The sequence below is a fragment of the Petaurus breviceps genome, unplaced genomic scaffold, assembly GCF_028583685.1.
Source record: "Petaurus breviceps papuanus isolate PSGF00001 unplaced genomic scaffold, PetGlider_PUasm1.0 189, whole genome shotgun sequence".
NCBI lineage: Eukaryota > Metazoa > Chordata > Mammalia > Diprotodontia > Petauridae > Petaurus > Petaurus breviceps.
The window spans coordinates 21,810,257-21,832,449 of NW_027185809.1; the positions used below are offsets into that span (position 1 = coordinate 21,810,257).

The 22,193-nt window shown below is 39.1% G+C and overlaps 1 protein-coding gene across 1 annotated transcript in view; it reads right to left on the reverse strand.

The window, feature by feature from the left end:
- Positions 1-12,596: 12,596 nt before the first annotated feature.
- The window catches only part of PRKCH (protein kinase C eta), a 335,555-nt gene continuing 325,958 nt past the window's right edge, over positions 12,597-22,193 (reverse strand). Inside the window, exons 13-14 of the mRNA XM_069092033.1 lie at positions 15,267-15,410; positions 12,597-13,826 (exon numbers count right to left, since the gene is read on the reverse strand). Of these exons, the coding sequence (XP_068948134.1) occupies positions 13,680-13,826; positions 15,267-15,410 (291 nt within the window). The 3' untranslated portion in view covers positions 12,597-13,679. The remainder of the gene's footprint in view (positions 13,827-15,266; positions 15,411-22,193) is intronic.

Below are 22,193 nucleotides of genomic sequence, written 5' to 3' on the forward strand. Positions count from 1 at the left end.
ATAATAGAAAAAAAAAATTAACCAATTGGGGTTAAGTAACTTGCCCAAGGTTACATGGCCAGTTTTGGGGGTTTCTTTTGTGTGTGGGGGGGGCGGCGGGGGTGTTAAGTGTCTGAGGCCAGAACCGATCCCGTGTCCTCCCAACTCTGGGGCCAGCGCTTTACTCACTATACCACCTAGCTGCCCCATAACAGAAAATTTTTATACATCTGTATTTTATCCTAGGTGTCATCTAAGTCTGATCCTGTTGCTCTCCTCAAACTTCTATCCTGGTCAATTAAGCACCTATTTCATTACATTTTGCCTGATTACTAATCATCTCCTTCTTTGAAGGATGTTGTCTTTATATTTATTAATTTATTTGGTCCTGAATATTACTTCTCAATAAACTTGCTATAGAAAAAAGGAGGGAGAATGTCATGAACCTTGCCAGAAGAAAAAACTTCCTTAGCCATGCTTGGATACAGACATGAGTCATTTCTGATAGTCATTTAGATAGCTACCAGGTGCTGCAATGAGGGCTTAGGCATAAATAGGTTGGGGGTTTCCTTCTCAGAAAGAAAATGTACAATTGGGAAATAAAGTCAGAGAGATCCCACATGGGCAGTATCCAAGGTTGTCCCCAGACTTTTCCAAGCACAGATATCCACATTGAACAGTTTGCAGCCTGCAGTCTCTGCCGTCCCATAACTGGCTGTTATGATGACGGATTTCTGTAATTAAGGCTCAGAATGACAGAAAAATTTACAGTCCCCCAAATTATTAAATAGCAAATAAATATGGAGCAGTGTCCTTCAGATAGGGCCATATAAAATTTGATTGAGCTATTAATTACAAACTCAAGTTACAAATCTTTCTGCCTTCCCAAAACTTCCTCATGTTCTCTCAACATACTTCCAAAATGGATATCAACTATTTGGAAACAGGAGGGGCTGACTGAACCCCATTTGTCCCCAAACCTTCTTATCTGCTTTGTTCAGTTTTCCATAAATAGACTTTAAAGACAGTTTAAATTAACCTAGTGTTAAAAATGGTATCTTTCTTTCTCTCAACTAAAATATCTCTGATTAAACTAAATATCAGGCACCTAAGTACCCCATCATTTCAAGCACCCCATCATTCCCCCCCTTAAACAGCTGGGACCCAAAATCATTTGGGCCTCATGCTGAGGGAGGACGTAGAGCTGCCTCTGTTTTGTAGGGTCCCACCATTTAGGGGGTTGTGGCCAAAATGTAGCCAAAGCCAGGTCCAGGGGGTGATGGGCCATGGTCTTGGGACAGTGGGTACTCAGCCTGAGATGACATCTGCAAGTGAAGGGTGCTGATCCTAGAAGAAACAAATCTGGCAAGGAGATTAAACAAGGGCCAAAAAGGAGTAGGAGGAAAGTGACCAGAAGTGGGGTGAGGATGGGTTAGTATAATCAGTTACTCAGACTATTTCACTTTCCTCTATATTTCTACAAACTATATAAACAAAATACTTCATAAGTTATTATTCTTTTACTAACATAACTATACTGCCTTAAACTAAAGAAGTTCCTGACTTGAACCTCACAGCTGAATAGTAGACATACATCCTTGTTTCACAAAGCTTATTTATCTTCTGATTATATTCACTCTGGAAGAAAGAGATACTTCAGAAATTGAATTACATTCATTTACAAATGTTAACTTTTGCCTAGATCATTAAACTTTTATGAAGAAAGTTAGTTGAAAACTGTTAAAATGATCTTAAGCAGTTTGCATAACTTTCTGCACATGTTCTAATTCTACATGAAAAATAATATTAGATTTTCCAATAAGCTAACACAAAAGTGTCCATATCTTTTACTGACTACATGCTCTGATCATGGGAAATTTGCTAAAGAAGGAAAAAAAATCACCTTAAACAGCAAATTTCACCAATCACAGTTTAAAGCACTTTTTATTCTTATGGGCTGCAATCAGCAATAAAGATTTACCAGGTCTCACAAATGTAAGGGATTCCATTTACCATCTTTCCTTCTCAAATCTAAACTTGTAACAACCAATTGATAGAAATCCCTTCTACCTGTTGTACATGAACATGCAATTTCTCAGAAATTTAAGTCCATTGTTTGGGGGCTACAGGACTAAATCACGTTCCTTTCTCTAATGTAAACTCAAACCAATTAATTGTTGGGGGCTACAGGACTAAATCACGTTCCTTTCCCTAATGTAAATTCAAACCAATTAATTACTAATCTGGTGTCCTTAAATCAGCCGGATGTGTTTTTAAAAATTTCGTACACAAACAAAAATTTGCTTTACCATTTACATTCTGGAAACCTTCAGATTAACACCAATACATCCATATATATTTTCATTTGCTCAATGAGAGTTCTACAAAATACATTTCCAATTCACCTAGTACAGAGAATCATTCATCTCATCATTATGATATTGCCATAAAAGCCAAAATTTTAAATGAAATATCAGCAGTATTATTATTGCTGGTTTGTAACCCAAATATAAGTTTTAAATTAACAATTTTTATAACATAAAAACCCAATACACAAGCAATACAAAATCTAAATTTTAAAAATTGCTGTAATACTATTCCTACTTCAATATGTTTTTTTAAGTTCACTATAGCTAAACAGACTTTTAGAAACACAATACAATCTTAGAAAGATGGCAACAACATAACAATGAATTTCAAATGACATCAAATGACTTATACAATAATTGATCTTATCACTCCTGGCGTTGGCTTCAAAGTTAGGGAGATACCAACATATGCCAGTCATTATATTTTACAATCATTATACCATTTTGATCACAAGTGTTTGTGATAACAAACATTATTAATTTTCCCTTTACAAATTCAGGGAACAGGTCAAGCAGAGATAACAAAAAAACTTCTGGGTTTCTTTTAAAGCAGTCCCAATATCCTATTTCCAACTTCTTAATGATTAGTTCTTAGAATTTGTGAAGATATTTTGTTTGTTTTTCCAGCTTTCATTATAATTCCAGGCTGGGCAGACCAGGACTATAAAGAAAGAGATTGTACATATTCCTCAAATTAAAAAAATTCAAAATATTACAACACTCAGGTCAGAGTGTCCCATTCATCATTTTCTATTCCTTTAACAATATAGCCTTGTCAGTGAGAAGAATCTTGGTGGATTTTTTTTGAAAGTGAGAGCTTTGAATCTGCTCCACCTCTAAGGCTTCTCTTTTACAGAGCTATGTATGTTCCCAATCTGCCTTAGGGTTGGACTTAATTGCCAGGCAGGAGATAGCTAGCCTGCCTGCTTCTTTGATCTGAGGGGAGGGATTGCCAAAGAGGGGCCTACCTCCTCACCTCCCCCAATGCCCCACAGGGAGATCTCGTGGCCAGAGTCTCCCTCCAGGGAAGGCTCCCCCCCTCACCCCCAGTCCCAGACAGAAATTTCCCAACTGCCCAATTCTCTCCCGAGGGAGGGGCTGTGCAAGTTCCAACCCCACCCCTTTCCACTTCAGAGGGCAGAGAACTCCTTCCCACCAGCTCTGCCCTCCCCCACTCCCCAAAACCAGTGGCTGCTGGCTTGGGTTGGGGATTGTTCACCTTCTCCAGCATGGCTGAGCAGGGTGGGGGCAAACCAGCCCCTCCCTCCCAGCTGCAAAATGCAATTCAGAAGGCACCACATTTTTGAAGGGGAGAAGGGAACTTACACTAGGAAGGGGTTTTTCCCTCTGGGTTAGGGATTCCCTGAGGGGAAGGATGGCTGAAGCAGAAGAGAGTTCTTCTGGGGGCTGATGGCTTGCCCTGGGGGCGGGGTGGCAAAAGGGGGCTTGGGGAGGTTGGAAGCCCTGAGGCGTCAGGGGAAGAGGCTGAGGGAGGGGATCCAGTGCTGTAAAGTGGTCACTATGATCCTGTAGGACTTGAGGGAGATTTTTTTAGGAGTGTCCTCGAGTGGCTGGGCCACTAGGACTGGATACCTCTTTGGAAAAAAACAGTGCCTAAGCCAGAGAGGGGGATGGGTGACGAGTTCCAGTCAGACATCAATGTAGGGGAACTGATCTGGAGGGCCTGGATTTCCTGTGACCACCCTCCACACTGACTGGATAATTTGCTTGTTGAAACTTCCCTGCGGGGACCAGCCCACTCCAAACATAGGCCATAACAATTCATGCAATAAAAAATGAGTTTCTTTTTCTTCAAGGGGACCCCATAATCTGCCCCGTCCTGATGGGTTACTTTAAAATGGCTTAGTAAACAAATCCCAGTGTAAATCAGAAAAGCTTCCTTGAAGGTGCGCATCTGATAGCCACTGGAATACCTGCTTTGCAGAGTAAAAGTGGGGAAGGTTTAAGCAAATGAGCTCAAAACAAAACTTGACAAGCCCAGAATGGATAGGAGACATAGATAGACAGACACTAACAGACCAGACCGTAACCAGATAAGGGCAAAAGTTTGGATGTCTTGAGTTTGCCTGGCAGAATTAGAAAACAGAGTTGCACTCACCTCCGAACTGGAGGTCCTGAATCCACACAAAGGTTGAATGAGGGGCAGGTCAAAGTTGGGAGGCAGGTGCAATCTTTCCCTCCTTGAGACGGAGGGCCCTGGAACTTCATCAGGGGCTAGCCCCCCTAGGAGGTTGAGAGCTCTTCTTGTTCCAAAATCTCACTGGGGCATCCAAATGTGCCAAAAGAATCAAGATAAGAGATCCCTAAGAGTAAAATTTGGAAGTGGATTTTATTTTTTCACAGGACTGTCCGGGGTCAGGCCCAAATTGAACAGCGAGTCTGCATGGACAATGTGCCAGCTTTTAAAGGCTAACACCATGGCCAACGGTCAGGAGATGCGTAAGCTGAGACTAAAATCAGTGATTGGACAGTATGTATTTGAAATTCCCACATGCTCGAATTTACCCTAGGCTGAAATTCCCACTCAGAGATCTGGTTGGGGAGGGGCAGGGAACCCAGAATGGGGTCATGCACAACAGGTGAAGTTGTGAACTGATCTAGGGGTGGGGAACCTGTGGCCTCTAGGCTATATGTGGTCTTCTAGGTCCTTGGGTACAACCTTTTTGACTGAGTCCAAGTTTACAGAGCAAATCCTATCATTAAGGGGATTTGTTCTGTAAAGTTTGGATTCAGCCAAAGGGCTACACTTGGAATAAACCATTCTGTAGAGTAATTTGGAACAGTGTCCAGGAAGCTATGAAACCATGCCTGCTATTTGATTTAGCAATACCACTACAAGGTCTGTATCCCCAAAAAGATAAAAAGGAAAAAAGGAAAAGGACCTATGTATACAAAAATATTTATAGCAGCTCTTTTCTGATGGTAGGGAGTTGGAAATTGAGGGGATGATCATCAGTTGGGGAATGACTAAGAAAATGGTATTATTTGATTATGATGGAGTACTATTGTGCTATAGGAAATGAGGGGCAGAATGCTCTCAGAGAAACCTGGAGGGACTTACATGAAATGATGCAGAGTGAAGTGAGTAGAGTCAGGGAGAACATTGCATACAGTAATAGCAATATTGTAGAATGATCAGCTGTGAATGACTTAGCTATTCTCAGCAATACAATCATTCCAGACAGCTCTGAAGTACTTATGATGTAAAATGCTATCCATTTCCAGAGAAAGAACTGATGGTGTCAGAATTGAAGCATACTTTTTTCTTTTACTTTATTGTTCTTGAGGGGTTTTTTTGTCTATGTTTTCTTTTACAATATGACTAATATGGAAATATGTTTTGCATGACCACACATATATAACCCATTTAAAAAAAAAACCCTTCTTAATGAGGGGTGTGGGAAGGGAGGGATGGAGGGAGAGAATTTGGAACTAAAAATTTTAAAAACAAATGTTAAAAATTGTTTTTACATGTAGTTGGGGGGAAAATAAAATGCTGAATAAATTTTTTTTTTTTAAAAGAAGGCACAAAAGTATTTTGGGGAAGCTCATAGGGAAAGGACTGACATCTGACTAATCACATGCTGGTTTCTGGAACTGAAGTGCCCTGAGTGTGTAGATGAATGGTCTTTTCCCAGAGCTGAGCCAAAACTGTTACAATGATACTTTTGTGTCCCAATTTTTCCTGTAAATCAAGTCTGAAAATTACCCAAACTCCACTTCCTGAACATTCAAATGTATGAGGCAACAGACACAACATTACTAATGTAGCCTTGATTAGCCTCTTGGACCTGGGAATCTACTCACTGCTGTTTCTTTTCTTTCTATTTAAGAATATAACCCTGGAACAACCTCTAATTTTGGTCATAAAACTGAACAGAATGAATCCCACCTGACCAGGAGCCTGGGTGAATCAACAGGCGTATGAAGAAAGGGTCTAGGGTTGAAGAATTTGCCAAAAGTTCTTACATCAATTGTCCTCTTGTTGTTCTTTAAAACTCAGTGCCCCTTGATTTAAATCATTTGGCCCTGGGAGTCATGTGGTTAGTTGGGATGCTGATCTAAATTAGCAGGAAGGTTGAAGGAAGCTTGCCTTATTACCTTAATTGGATTATCATCAGAGAGAAGAGACAGAACCCTTTGCATTGTTTGGCCTTTGATTTTTTGGGCCCTTCAAACTACTACTCCAGCTGGTTTTGAAATGGGGAAGTCAAAAATATCTCATACAAAATTGCTTTTCAGAAATAAGGGACTGGGGACTGGAATAATCCCTGACTGATCCTTGGCTTTTCATTCTTCTGTGAGACTATAGAACAGATACAATGGCAAATGAGTATGAGGATTCTTGCTGTGATAATAACTCACCTATAACTTACCTTCTCCAGTCACCACATGAGGCAACCTTCTGTTTCATGTCAGGGCTGGACTTAGGTTATCCAGGGAAGAGTCCTTCAAATTTCTAAAAAGAAGCCTTCCCTTGCTTCCCTTGGCAACTCCTTCTAACACAAGAGTTCTCAATGTGTGTGTGTGTGTGTGTGTTGGGGCCGCTAGGTGTCAGAGGGCCAAGCCTAGAGTCAGGAAGACCAAAGTTCAAATTTAGCCTCAGATACTTGTTGTGTGAAGTTGGGCAAGTCACTTAATCATTTGCCTCAGTTTCCTCATCTGTAAAATAGGGATTATAATAGCATCTATATTCTAGGGCTGTTTTGAGGATAAATAAGATGCTAATTGTAAAGTGTTTAGCACAGTGCCTGGTACATAGTGCTTTTATAAATGTTAACTATTACTATTGTGTGTGTCATGAACTTTTTTTGGCAATATAGTAAAGCCTATGGTTTCTTTTTTCAGAATAATGTTCTTACATGTATAAAATAAAATACAAAGAGTTACAAAGGAAACCAATTAAGTAAAGATGCTGTTATCAAACTATCAAACAAGTTCTTGAACTTCAGGTTAAAAATGCTGACCTGAGAGGCGGTTAGGTGGCACAGTGAGAAAGAGCACCAGCCCCGGAGTCGGGAGGACCCAGGATTGGTTCCAGCCGCAGATACTTAACACCCACACACACAAAAAAAAAACTGGCGGTGTAACCTTGGGCAAGTTACTTTACTCCAATTGCTTTAAAAAAATGCTGACCTGACACATTGCTACTCTTCTATCTAGGGGAGGAGGATACTTTTCTTCTGAGCATCAATTAACAAATATTTATCAATTACCTCCTATGTGTCAGCCTTGGGACTGATACAGCAGTAGTCAGTATGGGACTCTCTCAGATGTACAGATATTGCAAATGTTAACTTCACATTTTTTTCACTATAAGCTGTCAGAATTCATGTATGATGGCAGTGCTTGGTATAGCTATGGAAATATTTTCATACGTATTCTCTACCTGATAAGAAAAGGGTGGTGGTGATAAAGATGGGGAAATGGTGGAAAAGTATCGAGGGATCTTCATGGCCTGCCCACATGTAAATCTTTTTACTCTTCTGCCAAACCATGCACAATAGTTATTGTTCCCAGAGAAAACATGGTCCATTTTCACCCACAGCATCTGAAGGAATCTGATCATGTTGGTTGAACAATTGGCCTTTAAAAGGGAAATGACTTGGAGTTAGAAAGGAAAGAGGGTGCCAGATACAGTCTTAAAGGACTGAAATGAGTTAGGAGAAAGAAAGAATACTTTATGTAAGGGCAGAATAGAATCTACAGTATTGCTTTGGTTCAAAAATAATGATCCTTCTACCCTTTCACATCTTCAGTTCAATGGTGGGTGAGGGTCACATGAGCAGGAAGCTCTTTTTTTATTGGCAAAATCTGTGGGTTTATCTAATCCTTATCCTCGGACCTTGTACAATTAGGTTATAAGGACCCAGTCTGAAGCAGAGCCAAAAGCAATGAGAATTACTGTCTACTATGTTTAAATCAATACTACCACATTAAACAATTGGGTGTGAATCAAAGGCTGGAAATAAATATGACACAAAGCTTTTTTTACAGGGAACAGTCAAAGCCAAGCCTTTGGCTGGAACATATTCAAAGTGGCTTGCACTTAAGATAAAAAATGATAAAGGGCTGAGGTTTTTGGCCACTTAGTTAAATTATGACTATTGCTATAAAATGCAGCTTACAAAGCAGGCTACATGTCTTTTCTTGCTTGTGTCTCATTTGTCGAAAGGCAGGGAGTGGGACTGGTTAGGGTGGACCAGCATAGTGACAATCACCACCACTTACATTTGTAGAGTCCTTTAACATCTACAAAGTGCTATGCTGATGACAACCCAGCAGGAGTTGCTGTAATATTCCCATTTTATGGATGGAGAAACGGAGGCACAGGAAGTGTAAGTGATTTGCCTGGGCAACTGAGCCAAAATTTTAATATATGGGTTTCCTGGCTCCACTTCTAGTGATCTTTCTCCTAAAACTCTTTCCACTTGAGGAAAGGTAAGGGCTTGAAAAATAATGAAACTTCAAATTTCCCTAAGTCCTTCCCATAAGCCCCTTTACTTCTTCCTTCAGAGGTTCATTCACTGATTGCATCAGTCCATACAAGGCTCAGTTTCTTTCTGATGCAAGAAATTCCAGGGTCTTCATACACAAAGGAGATCTCACATAATAGTTAAAAACTGGGGCTAACAAATAAAGCTTTGCCTCACTGTTCTCTTTTCTCCTAGGGTTCACCATTAGGAGGGCCACCACTTCTTGCAATGTTCTGAAACATTTTAACTGGTCTTATCTATCTGAACAGACAAGCCCAGATAAAATATTTTGTAGGTATTCTAACAATTCCACTACATTGTGTAGGCTGGTTATGCAGTAGTGAAATGAATTAGAAGATGGGGGGGTGGAGTGGGGTAAGGTGAAAAGATTATGCAGGGTGTTGTAAGATTTCTCATTTAGATTCTGTGGCTGAAATGGCCCTGAGTGAGTAATCAGTGCAATTTCATCATGAAAGCCCTGTTAACTAAGGTCAGGGAATCTGGCCAGCTATAGCTGATTCAGCATCTCCTGACTGGCTAGGTCATATTAAAACATCTCCTAATCCAGTCCTGGGCTGTTGTTGCTGGATAGGCTTGGTTTGATTTTTCTGAATTGTGAAGCAAGATTTTGGAGAACTGATTGCAAGAGAGTGACCTTTCCACAGAAGAGAGGAATCAACAATTCCTTCTTATTCTACAGATGAAAAATGCTATCCCCCTCCTTTTTCTAGGAGTATGAAAAAAAGATTATGGCCAATGTTGTTAAAACAATACAAAACAAGTGGCTGTTCCCTTGTTAACTCAGCCCCTGGAGGCATCCCAGAAAACCTAACTTTACAAGCAGCATGATGGAGGATGGTTCCAGAATTGGAAAATGCCTTAGAAGTCATCCGGACTGATCTCTTCAATGGTGTGGATGAGTAAATGCAACCATCAAGCTCATGAAGTTTGAAGAGCTCTACATATAAATGAAATATGGATACATATGTATATGAATATATAGATTATATATGTGTGTGTGTGTGTGTGTGTATGTTATCAGAGGCAGCTAGGTGGTAGAGCTTGAGTCAGGAAGACCTGAATTCACATCCTTTATCAGACATTTATTACCTGTGTGAATCTGGGAGTCATTTCACCTCTGCCTGTTTCATCTGTAAAATGGGATAAATTATAGCATCTACCTCATGAGGTTGTTGTGTTGAGGAATGTTAAAGGAATTCCCTGAACTTTTCTTTTCTTTTTGAGTTGTCATATTTTCCAGAAACACTGAACCCAGAGTATGCAGGAGGGCCTGAATGCATCAAGGACAAAGCCACCCTGCCCCCAGATAATGTTAATTTGTTGTTTGCATTCCAAATTGGACTTCCTGTGTGTCCTTGGGAGTTGACAGGCACCAGTCAGTCTGCACTAGGCTATAAAACTGCTTGTGCACCTGGGACCTTCCTAGATAAACAGACCCTCCTATCTGCATGGTCTAGAGGCAGTTCCCGAGAGCACCACTTTTGCCATTGCCTTGTTCCTCCCTTTCACAAGGGGTTCTGTCCTTTTCCCATCTTTACTACATCTTTGCCATCCCATGACACACCCCTTTGGATGGAAGTTTGTGTTTCCTCCCCCTTCTTTTTGTTGTATTGTTATAAATATGCAAATTTCTGAATGGATTGTGAACTCTTTGGGTTCCACATGTGTGTTCATTCCTCTTGTAATAAACCTAGTTTTCAACATAAATTTTGTAAAGTTGTGATTGCTTATTGACAATTTTGAGGATCAAATGAGATAATATTTGTAAAGTATTTTGCAAACTTTAAAGTGACATGTAAATAACTCTTATTACCACAAATATAATGACTGAATATAAGTAATCTTTTTATATCACCTTAACATTATGAATTCCTTATGGTTCTAAGCACCTTCAATTCCATTACCTGCAGAAAGCACAGGGACCCTGCTTTGAACCACCTTTAAAAAAGCAAATCAAAACACTAGGTTCAGGAGTCCACAAGACTGCATTTTTCCTTATTGTCCTGGCTAGGCTTCATTCTGATGCCTCAAGGGTGCCTGACAATGATGATGAGTTCTTGAAGGTTATGCCAGCAGATTTCAAGTGATGGTACTTTCCACTAAGCTACAAAGGCTTTGAGTATGGGCCTGGCAATGCCTGTCATCTGAAGAGCAATCAAGCTGAGCATTAAAAAATGGCTTATCATCAGCTTGCCCATGAGGTGATTAATCTTTTCAACCACAATACAAGAACCCATCTATTAAGGCAAAGAGAGGTTGCAGTCTGCATTGGTGGGGACAGTACACACATCAACAAAATCCTATGACAATGGAGGCATTGAAGGAAGCCCAAGATAGTACCATGTAATGGAAAAAGTGTTTTAATGGGACATGGAAGACTTCAGTTCTTATCCATCTCCTACCATTTACTAGTCATGTTGACCTATAAGACTCCTCTATAATTGAAGAGCATGTCATTATTTAAACTGTTATAGGTTATTATTCTCAATCCACACTTTTAAAAACAATTTAAATTGTTAACAAAAGTAGAAATGAATGCCCTCTGGAACAATGAATGCAAATTCTTTCTTTTGGCTTTCTCAATCTCTATTTGCTATGTGATATTATGGTGGTAAATGACTAAGATTAGAGAATAAAGCTGCAAGATGGCAGGACTGGGATTTTCAGTGGTATAGAGGACTCCCAGATGGGGAAGTTCCCTCTATCTATTCCAACTGGCACATTCTCTGCAGCTTCTTACAGTTGCAGGAATTCTTAGTTTACTCTTAGATATTTAGTTTAGGTTCTTAGAAATTCTCTTAGTCTTAGAGAGCTTCCTAGAATACAGAAGTTAAGGACCCAGTGTGAAGTAGCATAAGTGACAACTGCTCAGGGTCCCATTTCTAGTACATTTCAGAAGCAGGACTTGAACTCGTGTATTCCCAGCCTCAAGGTCAACTCTCTTATCTACTTACATATGTCTTGTTGCTTCTCATAATGGCAGAAACCAGGTTTCCTTCTTTGTATTTCCTATGAGGCCTATTTTAGTTCCTTTCAAATGAAAAGGAACTTAGTTTTTACAGATTTAGGGCTGAAAGGCATCTCAGAGGATATTTGATAAACTGCCTTTTCCTCCCCTTCCCAAATTTACAGATGAGGAAACTGAAGTCAAAGGAATTAGTGACTTGCCCAAGGTCACACAAATACTATATAGCACTACTGGAATTTGAACATAAGTCCATTGACTAAAAACATGTTCTAATAAAGTGCTTGTTGAATGAATGAACTTCAGTTTCCTTATATGTAAAATGAGGATATAGCACAGTATCTTTTTTTTTCTTTTTGGAGGGCAATTGGGGTTAAGTAACTTGCCCAAGGTTACACGGCTAGTATTTTTATGTAGGTGTTAAGTGTCTGAGGTCGGAACCGAACTCGGGTCCTCCTGACTCCTAACCACCTAACCACCCCCTACAGCACAGTATCTTAGGAGCTCAATAAATATTTGGTGAAGGAACATCTGCCTTGCTTAACTCACAGAATAGGTGTGGGAATAAAATGAAGTAATGTGAATAATTAGACCACATATATTTTAAACTGTCAAAACACTCTGTATATAAGGCATAATTATTATCTAGCCTACCGGGAAACTCATTTCCCAGCGGAGAATTCACTAAGCGTGAGAAGGGCAATTGCCAGGGCTTAATCCCATTTCAGAACAGTGAGAAAAGGTCCAAGTTTAGAACTCAGAGAATATTCTCACAAATACTTTGGGCATATCTTTATTTGAATCCTAATGGAGTATTTAATCATCACACACATAAGAAGAATTCCGCTTCAACCATAATTTAAATAAACAACAAAAATACATGTAGAGCTAATAGTAGAGGCCAGGTTGTTGCACACGGAATCTTCCCTCATTCATGGTCACAAAAGTAGTTTTAAATTCAGCTGACTAGACAAAAAAAGTAAGCAGGAGCGTAAGGTCCAATTTCTTTGTTTCCATGCGCCTGCTGACGCTGAGCTCCCTTCCCTATTCCTTGTCCTATTTTGAAAAGGGAGCCCTATCCTTTGAGGGGGAAACAGTGGACATGCAAATAAAGATGGTTTAAGGTTAAAGGCATTTCACAGAATGCAAACACTAATCTCATATTTCACAAACAGAACAGAAGAGAACTTTGTTTCAGCTATCACGTCAGAAATACACGTACAGTGGGAAAGTGGTGCTGATTGCTTCATGGTCGCGGTTAGGTTTTTGTGTTTATTTGTTAGACTTCGGCACAGGAAAGTATTTTACATGGTAGCTCCACAGTCAGGAGTCCCTTGGAAGAGAAGAGCATCAAATTCTTCATCAGCAGGTAAGAGCCTTTTTTTTTTTTTTAAACTACTCCCTGAATTTTCCCAAGTTGCCACCTGGTGCTGGTTCCATAGGCCTGAAATGCAGACAGTGCCAGGGTGTTTTGCCACTGCCTTATCAATGTAAAATGTCTGTTTGGCTCAGAAATGCTAAGATACTCAGCTCATGCTCTCCGTAGGTCTTAATCCTTCCTTACTGTTATTGCCAATTTTCCCAAAACCCAAATTACCCTTCGGCACACTACTTTTGAGCCCAATACCTCAACTCTTAGTCCGATTTCCGAATCACTTGTCGAGAGTACCATAGTCATTCCAGGGCTATACAGATTTATCCTCAAAGACAGGGTTGCAAACATTCCACAGCATCCTTTTTCTTCTTTGCTATGTTCTTCACATTAAGGTAACATTGTTGTAATAAAATAAGGCTATGGCTAAATACTTCTTAAGAAGGAAATTTCTGGAAAAATCTGCCATCTTAAGGCTATAATTGCAATTCCGGAGTTACATAGGAAAAGTTTCTAAATTCTTCCTGGTTAATCATAGGAAGATGTCCCTCATCAATTGGAGTTAAAACTGGCTCTTCTCTTATAAAGTCAGGATCAAAATTACTGACATCTTCTCGGGATTTCTGTGAAAGAAAAAGAGAACAAAAATGAGATTTTATGAACTTAAGACTTGAATCATCTTGCATTAGACTGGGCACATCCCAGAAATGTCAAAAGAATGGCTTTAGAACTTTCATTTGACAATTTTATTATTACTCTAGTGCATAATTATGATTAATAATCAAAATGCTTTTCAGCAGTGCTACAGAACTCTGTGTTTTCAATGCTTTTAAACCCATTAAGTTACTAATCCCAAGAAAATCTTACTGAGTAGGTCAATGTTAGGCACCAAGGTTAAGGAGCTTTAGCATAGTCACAAAGATCAAATCTGCTAAGCCTTTGCTTAGTTCTTAATGAACTATTTCTTCAGAACACCCAATAATAGAAAACACTGTATAAGCATAAGAAGAAGGACTTTGTATTTAAACTGTGCAACTCTCCCAATATTTAGGATAGTGAAGATACATAATAGGAAATGAATGCTTATTGTTGAAAGCCTTCATTGTAAGGCTAAGGGTAGGAAATAATTACCTACTGTTTTATTAATTGGCTGACTCTCTACTCACTGTGCCATGCTGCCATGTACATATTTTAGAAGGCTTCCTGGCAGGGGTACACTCTTCACAGTAAATGGAAGATACAAGTTAGCTTTTCTTGAGGCTACTAGAGATGAAATTAGCTACATATTCATACTCCTGGAAAAAAATTCTAACATATAAACAGAGGCATTGCTAGACCTCTTGATACACTGTGTGTGTACGGATCAAAATATGGCCATCTCTTTTCTCCCTTGTTTTCTGGTGCCCTCTTCCCCCTAGTTTCAGCCCTATTCTTTGCCCTGCTCTCCTCCCCTCACCGTGCCAGCTAGCTCAACAGTTGCCTCCCTGAGAACTGTAGCCTAGACAGCTGTGCATGTGACATCAAGGGGACTGCTGTCAGTATAGAGCACTTTCCCGGCCACTAGTTCCTGAGTTCTCCAGTTAAAAATATGATCTCTCTCATTTAAAAAGCCACAGACCAGATTAGGAGAACAAAGTTTAATATTTTTTTCTATTTTCCACAGGCACTTTGGAAAGCTATAGAGCCTTCAGTTGTTAGGAAACAAAGAAATTCTTATACCAAGACTAAGGTAGTCATTATCCAAAACATAGAACCCCTTGGGAGGTGTGTGGGTCTTGGATCTGGAGAATCTCAGGATAAGCAGAACTCCGGGAGATTTCAACTTGAGTTTGAGGAGCATGAAGAATGTGAAAAAGGAAAAAGATGTATACTCAATAAATACGAAATGACGTGAACATCTGGAGTGAACACCTACCACACAAGAGAACTGTAACTTAAGGTGTGAAGGCTACTCTATAAGGTATGAGCCAAACTGGAGCATCCTACCTGTAGGACTTTGGGAGAATGTTCTGAGGCTTAATATACATAGAGGGACTTTTCTCATATTGCCCTTGGACACTTACGATTCTGGGTCTGAAGGGTGGTTCTAGTTGGCGCTGGTTCAGTTGAACCCAGTCAATTTCTTTAAAGAATGGATGTCTCAAGATGGTATGCTCACCACCTTGAGTCACACTTCCCAACCGCATGTTGGGATTCTTGGTCATGAACTAAAAGTAAGGGAGAGAGAGAAAGAGAGAGAGGAGGTCAGTTTATATACGTTCTGTGCATTATAGATAGAAATATGTTGGCAATGGTAGAAAAGTCTATGGGAATCCTTCTGGTGGTTTTTATTTAGCTGGCTACATTTTCCATCTGTATTACACTGAGGCAGAACACACTCAGCACAAGTCATTCTTTAAAAGTGGAAATACATCTATAACCATAGCCCTCACCACTTCAATTTCAGGTGGTCTGAGTCACCATAAAACTAAAAGAAAGTTGGAGTGTCCAGCTCTCAATTATGTAAACATTATTTTTTTTTTCCTTTCTAAGAAGAGAAACTCTATATAAAGACTGCCTTTCTATCTCTCACATTGTAGCTCCAGATGGGAGTCTCATTTGGGGATGGAACTCCTTTTTGGACTTATTGCCTGCTCTTCTGAGAAAAGTGAAATATTTGCCTTTCTTTTTCCTACTGTGATGTAACCACAGAGAAAAACAGGTCTTTGTTTTGCATAGAGCAAGTCGATTGTGAAAAACTTTAATAAAATAGAGTATTCTGGCTGTCAGGACAGTCAAATTGTCCTCCTGTCCCTTTCAAAGAAAAATACTACAATTTTAGGCAGAAGATTTTTATAAAATACTTTCCATTTGGAATTCTGGACTTAATGATTTTGAATAAGTTATTACATAGATATAAAAGCAAAGGGTGCATTCCTACATACTTCAAGCACTAAGTGGTTTTACATTTGTAAACTGGATATCTTATATGCAAGTCTTTATAATTATAGTTACATATGGATCTTGGGCATTCTCCACCAATACAAAATTTCTACTAAGGTGCAAGGAATTAAATTCTGTTCCACAAAGTGGCCAATGAAGATATTTACTTATTTCCTGACCAACCTAGTCTAGGATCATTGACTTTTCATGTGCAGAATGTAATTTTTCAATTATATTATTTCAATTAAGTCTTGGCTATACCAAGACTTTATAATTGTTTTCCTCTTCCAAGTAAGAGGAAAATCCTTTCAGATAAATCACTTTTAAAAAACAAACAAGAGAAGTGTTCCTTAAACCAGGACAAATTAATCCCTCTCTACTTAATTTGAGATTACAAACAGAATTTTATTCCATGTTTAGAGAAATGATCCCTGACTGAACTTAACCATGGTTGAATATTCAGAAAACTTCTTTAAGGTCAGTTCAGTCAGTCAAAAAGCTTTTATTAAATACCTAATATGTGCTAAGATGAAGAGACATCAAATTTGGGGAATGCCACAGCAGATCCCTGAAGCTGTGAAGACTCTTGCTTTGTTTCCATTGGAAAATGATAATATAGGGAAAAAAGAGGGACAGTGGGAGACACTTCAAAAGCCTCTAAGCAAGTCTGAAAGGAAGAATCTTGGACAGAACGTTAGAAACCTTCAAAGAGGAGCTAATGAAGAGAATTATTGATTGGTTTAATGGCTTCTCCCTCCCAGGGGCAAGAAAACAAAAGTCATAGGTGGAGGTAAATTAAAGAGGGGACAAAACAAATGCCAAGACCATGAATCACAGGATATTCTGACTGGGACATTCCGAAACTCATCAAGCAATTAAATTCTAGTTAAATATAGATTAAGGAAATAAATCTCTTATAGTCAAATTTAGTCTAGCAGGAGTTCTGAATGCATACTGGTTTGAGTTTTATGAAAGCAAGCTCATGCTTGCCTCATCTGAGAGGAGAGTGAGACAATTCTTATAAGATGGAAAGTAAAATAAAAATGAGGTGGAAAAAATCCAATAGATCTTTTCTTTCTTCAGAAAGCACACCTAGATAGAATTCCCAGGAGAACAGCTTTCATTTCTGAAGCTCATTAACAAAGAACAATCCAAAGACACAACATATGGGGAAAAGAAACACTCCCAGATGGCTTATGTGAACTTCTTAGGCCTGCCAATTAGGGCTGGTAATTATGCAAGAAGAGGGTGCCCTGTGAGAGTTAGGGTACCCCTTGTTCTTTATATCAGATGCTTGTAGAAACATTTTACTACTACATATCCTTGAGTGACCAGAAGTCCCGCTTTCTGAAAGACTGTTTCCCTCTCCCTCCCTGTCTAATCCACTCCAACTCCATTTGGCTTTTTTTTTTTTTTGGTGGGGGGGAGAGAGAGGGGAAGGGTATTCAATTCTCTGAGGCTAGCAGGTGGGAGCTGTTCCTCCAGGTAGAGATGCTAGGAATGGCTGGTTACAGCTATTCCTTCTTCCCCAGAAAGGTTTTTAAGAGTCACAGGTAGCCTAGCTCTAAAGATCACAAGAAAACACCCCATTTGCTTTTTGGGAAGCAGCTTTGGATAGGGTTCTCTGGGAAAACACAGGGCATCTATGGCTTGTTGCTTCAGGGAGAGAGAATTGGTATTTCATTAGATTAATACCTTTCCTTAGTGTTCTAAAAAGTTCTTCTGGGGGGCCAGCTAGTGCATAGAGCACTGGCCCTGGAGTCAGGAGGACCTGAGTTCAAATTCTACCTCAGACACGTAACACTTACTAGCTGTGTGACCTTGGGCAAGTCACTTAACCCCAATTGTCCTGCCTTACCCCCTCCAAAAAGCAAAAAAAAAAAAAGTTCTTCTGGGTGACCAATACACACACAGACATTCCTCCTCCTCACTGCTACACAATTTTGCAAATCTAAAGAAGTTACTCTTAGAGCTGATCTCCTTAGAGCAAGAACTGTCCTTTGCTTTTCTCTGTATCTCTAGTACTTAACACTGTGGATGGCACATAGTAGATATTTAATAATTTGTAGATATTTAATATTTAAATAGTAGGTATTTAATAATTTTTTTGAATGATTATTTCCATGGATCCTTTTAAAAAACAAATTCAAGGTAAATGTGTTTTTGTGGTTTAAGTCACCACCAAGTCTTCACTAGTCCTCCCCAAATCCACAAATTTCAATTTAAAATATTTATTAAATACATACTATATGCAGAATATTTTGCTAAGTTCTAGGGGGAAATTATATAAAACATGGCCTCTGATCTCAAATGTTTACTGACCGTCAAGTAGGTACACGGTATGGTGGCAAGAATATTTGATTTGGAGTCAGAGAACCTGGATTCAAAGTCTGCTTGCTACTTGTGTGACCTTGAGTAAGTCACTTAAGTCAAGTTAAAAAAATACTTATGTGCCAGGCGCTGAGCTAAATGTAGGGCATACAAAGAAAAGTAAAAAGTTAATACCCTCAGAGAGCTCATGGATTGGAGCTTAAGGATGGAGTAGGAGAAGGAAGAAAACATGTAAATAACGATGTAAAATGAAGATACATACAGGATAAATTAGGAAAAAATCATCAGAGGAAAGGCATTAAGGGAGATCAAGAAAGGCTTTCTGAAGAAAGTGAATTTAAGTTGAAATCTGAAGGAAGCCAGGGAAGTCATGAGGTAGAGGTGAGGGAAGTAAGAATTTCAGACATGGGGGTCAGCCAGTAAAAATTCAGAGTGGAGAGATGGAGTGCCTTGTGGGAGGAACACATGTCACTGGATTGTAAAGTCTGTAGAAGGGAGCAAAGTATAAGACTGGAAGGGTAAAATGGGACCAGTTTATGAAGGGATTTAAAAGTCAATTTGATCCTGCCAGTATTAGAAGACTCTGGGCTTCAATTTCTTTATCTGGAAAGTGAGGGGAGATGAATTATGTAGATTCCAGGATCCCTTTCAGACCTAAATCTAGGAACCTATGATCCTAAGATTTCTGTCTGTAAGGAACCTTTTAGAACAGCTAGGCCAATTTCTTAATTTAATAAATGAAATAAAAAAACAAAAACAAGCCCAGAGAGGTATAAGTATAGGCCTAAGGTCATGTAAATGGCAAGTAAGCCACTACCATTAGAAGCTTTGGAATGATATGAAAATGTATAAGACTAGGTCTTGCTCACTAAAAGTCCACAATTTAGTAAAGAGGATAAGAATTTCAATGCAATTGAAAAAACCAGAGTAAACAGAAAATTTAACATTCAGATACAAGAAGCATGAGAAGGTAAACAGGGAAAAGAAATCATAAGGAACTTATCAAAGTTGAACTACTTACATCCCCACATGGAAAAACAATAATAGTAACTTATGAAACTTTTCTCAGCATGAGAATAGTTGAAGGGAATGTGTGTGTGTGTGTATACACACACACACACACACACACACATATATGTATATATATATATGGGCATGTGAATACATATGTGAATGTGTATATATGTATACAGGTATACATAGATAGGGGGCACAGGACCAATTTAATAGGAAGGGATAATACTTAAAAATGAAATTAAGAGGTGAGAGAGGAATATAATGAGAGGAGATGGGGAGAAACAGAATGGGGTAAACTATCTCTTATAGAAGAGGCAAGGGAAAATGGTTACAATGGAGGGGAAGAACAGGAAGGCAAAAGGGAATGGGTAAACTTTATTCTCATTGTATTTGGCTTAGGGAGGGAATGACATACACACCACATAGGGTATCTCATCCTACAGGAGAGTAGGGGGGAAGGGGATGATGGAAGGGAGGGCAGGCTGGGGGGGAGGGAAGTTGGAAGTTGGAAGCACCTGCTTCTGAAAAGGGACAGGCAAAGAGAAGAATAGAACAAGTGGGAGGCAGGATAGGAGGGAGGGAAATATAGTCAGTCTTTTACAATACATCCACTATGGAAATGTTTTGCATAGCTACACATGTACAACCTATACTGAATTGCATATCTTCCCAGGAAGGGTGGGTGACAAGGGAGGAAGGAAATAAAATCTAGAATCCAAAGTTTTAAAATCAAATATTTAAAATGTGTATATATATATATATACATATATATATATTTCAATGCATTAAAACAAATAATTGTGATACAATTTATGTAGGATAAGATCTATGAGAAAGGGATAGCAATAGAATTTTAGGAATGATCATTCATGACAAGAGGACTCAGGATTCCTAGAAATACCAGTATTTGAGCTGTGTCTAAAGGATGGACATAGTTTTTATTGGCAGATTTTAGGCAGGAAGACATTCTATGACAAGGGAACTTTGTGGCAGCATGCTGTTGCTTTTTGTCCTTTGTTCTTGAAGAGGATCATGACATTAGGAAGGTCATGCCCTGACTTGCAAGTGAATTGGATTTAAGTGAGGAGGGCTGTGCAAAGTCACCAGCCTCACTTTTTCCTCTAGAGCCATCTGGGTCTAATAGCAAGATATAGATAAGGAACTACTGAAGATAACTCTATGCAGTGGAAGACCTTGGCCTTTTTAAGTTCTCACTTTGACTGAGGCAACGACTGTTCAGTAATTAAAGCTAGGTAAGGATTGAGGAATGGTCCATTTACCTAATATAAGTTTAAAAAAAAAATCAGTCTTTCAGGGTTTCTGGCCAAAAGAGAAACAATGACCATTTTCATTCACTCTGAGCCATCAGGGCCCAAACAAGACCACTAACGGGGGCTTTGACTGGGACCTATTGTTGGCCAATCAATGAGGCAGTATATATATTTTCAAGAACTGCAAGAATTTAGTTCATCTGAAACCTAGTACATGATATAGTAAATAGATTAATTGGGAAATGTTGATTGGGGTCAGAAAGACATTCAATGTCAAAGAAAGGACTCTCAATTGAATCCTATTGGTAGCAGGGAACCCCTGAAAGTTTTTCATCAGGGTAGAGTCACAATTTGAGAAGTGCTTTATGGAGAGGCAGCATTTTAAACTGGAAAGACCACTGGACTCAAAGTCAGAAGACCAGCTCTTCAGCTAACTAGAATAAGTAAGTTAATTTCTCTGGACTCTGGCTTACTTATCTGTAAAATAAAGAAGAAATCATAGAAGTTACTGAATCCAAACTTCTCCTTTCAGACATAAAGAAACTTAGCCTCAAAGTGGAGGGCAGGGAGAAGGTGAGGAAAGGAGGAGAAAGTATTTTACCCAAGATCACATAGATGATTAATAAGCAGGGCAGAAATTTGAACCTGTGTCCTCTGATTCCAGATCCAATGTATTATAACGCATACCATCCTTTCCAACTTTAAATTTCCATTATTCCTCTAAGATTATCCTGGATAGCAGAATGGATAATATGCTGGATCTGAAGTCAGAAAGATATGAGTTCAAATCAAGCCTCAGACACTCATTAGCTCTGTGACCCTCAGCAAGTCTTGTAATCTCTGTCTCAGTTTCCTCATTTGTAAAATAGGGATAATAATTGCTTCTACCTCCTGGGCTTGTTCTGAGGCTAAAAACAGATAATATATGTAAAGTCCTTTGAAACTTTAAAGCATGTCTATGAATATTAGCTATTAATACCAGCAGCATCAATCTATATGATGGATCAGACACAGGAAAAGAATGGAAACAAGGAGTCCATTATAAGAATGGTAATAGAGTGGGCACAATCATGGACTTAGAACCAGGGAGACTTTGACCCATTGTAGTTGTGTGACTATAGGAAAGTCACTCAACCTTTCTGAGTCTCAGATATCTTGATTGTAAAATATAGATAATCATACCCATTATACCTGTTTTAGATGGTTGTTAAGAAACTCAAGTGAGATAATAGAAAGCATTTTGCAAACCTTAAATTACTATACAAATATTGTCACCACCATCGTCGCCATTAGTAGTAAGTAGAAGAAATAGAAAGGAAGGGTTATTGGCAAGACCTGTTAATTGGCCATAAAAAAGTAGAAGAATTTAAGATTTCATTCTGGGTAATGGTAGGATGATGACTCCATTAACAAAAACACAGTACATAAAAACATGGAATAGGTTTTGAG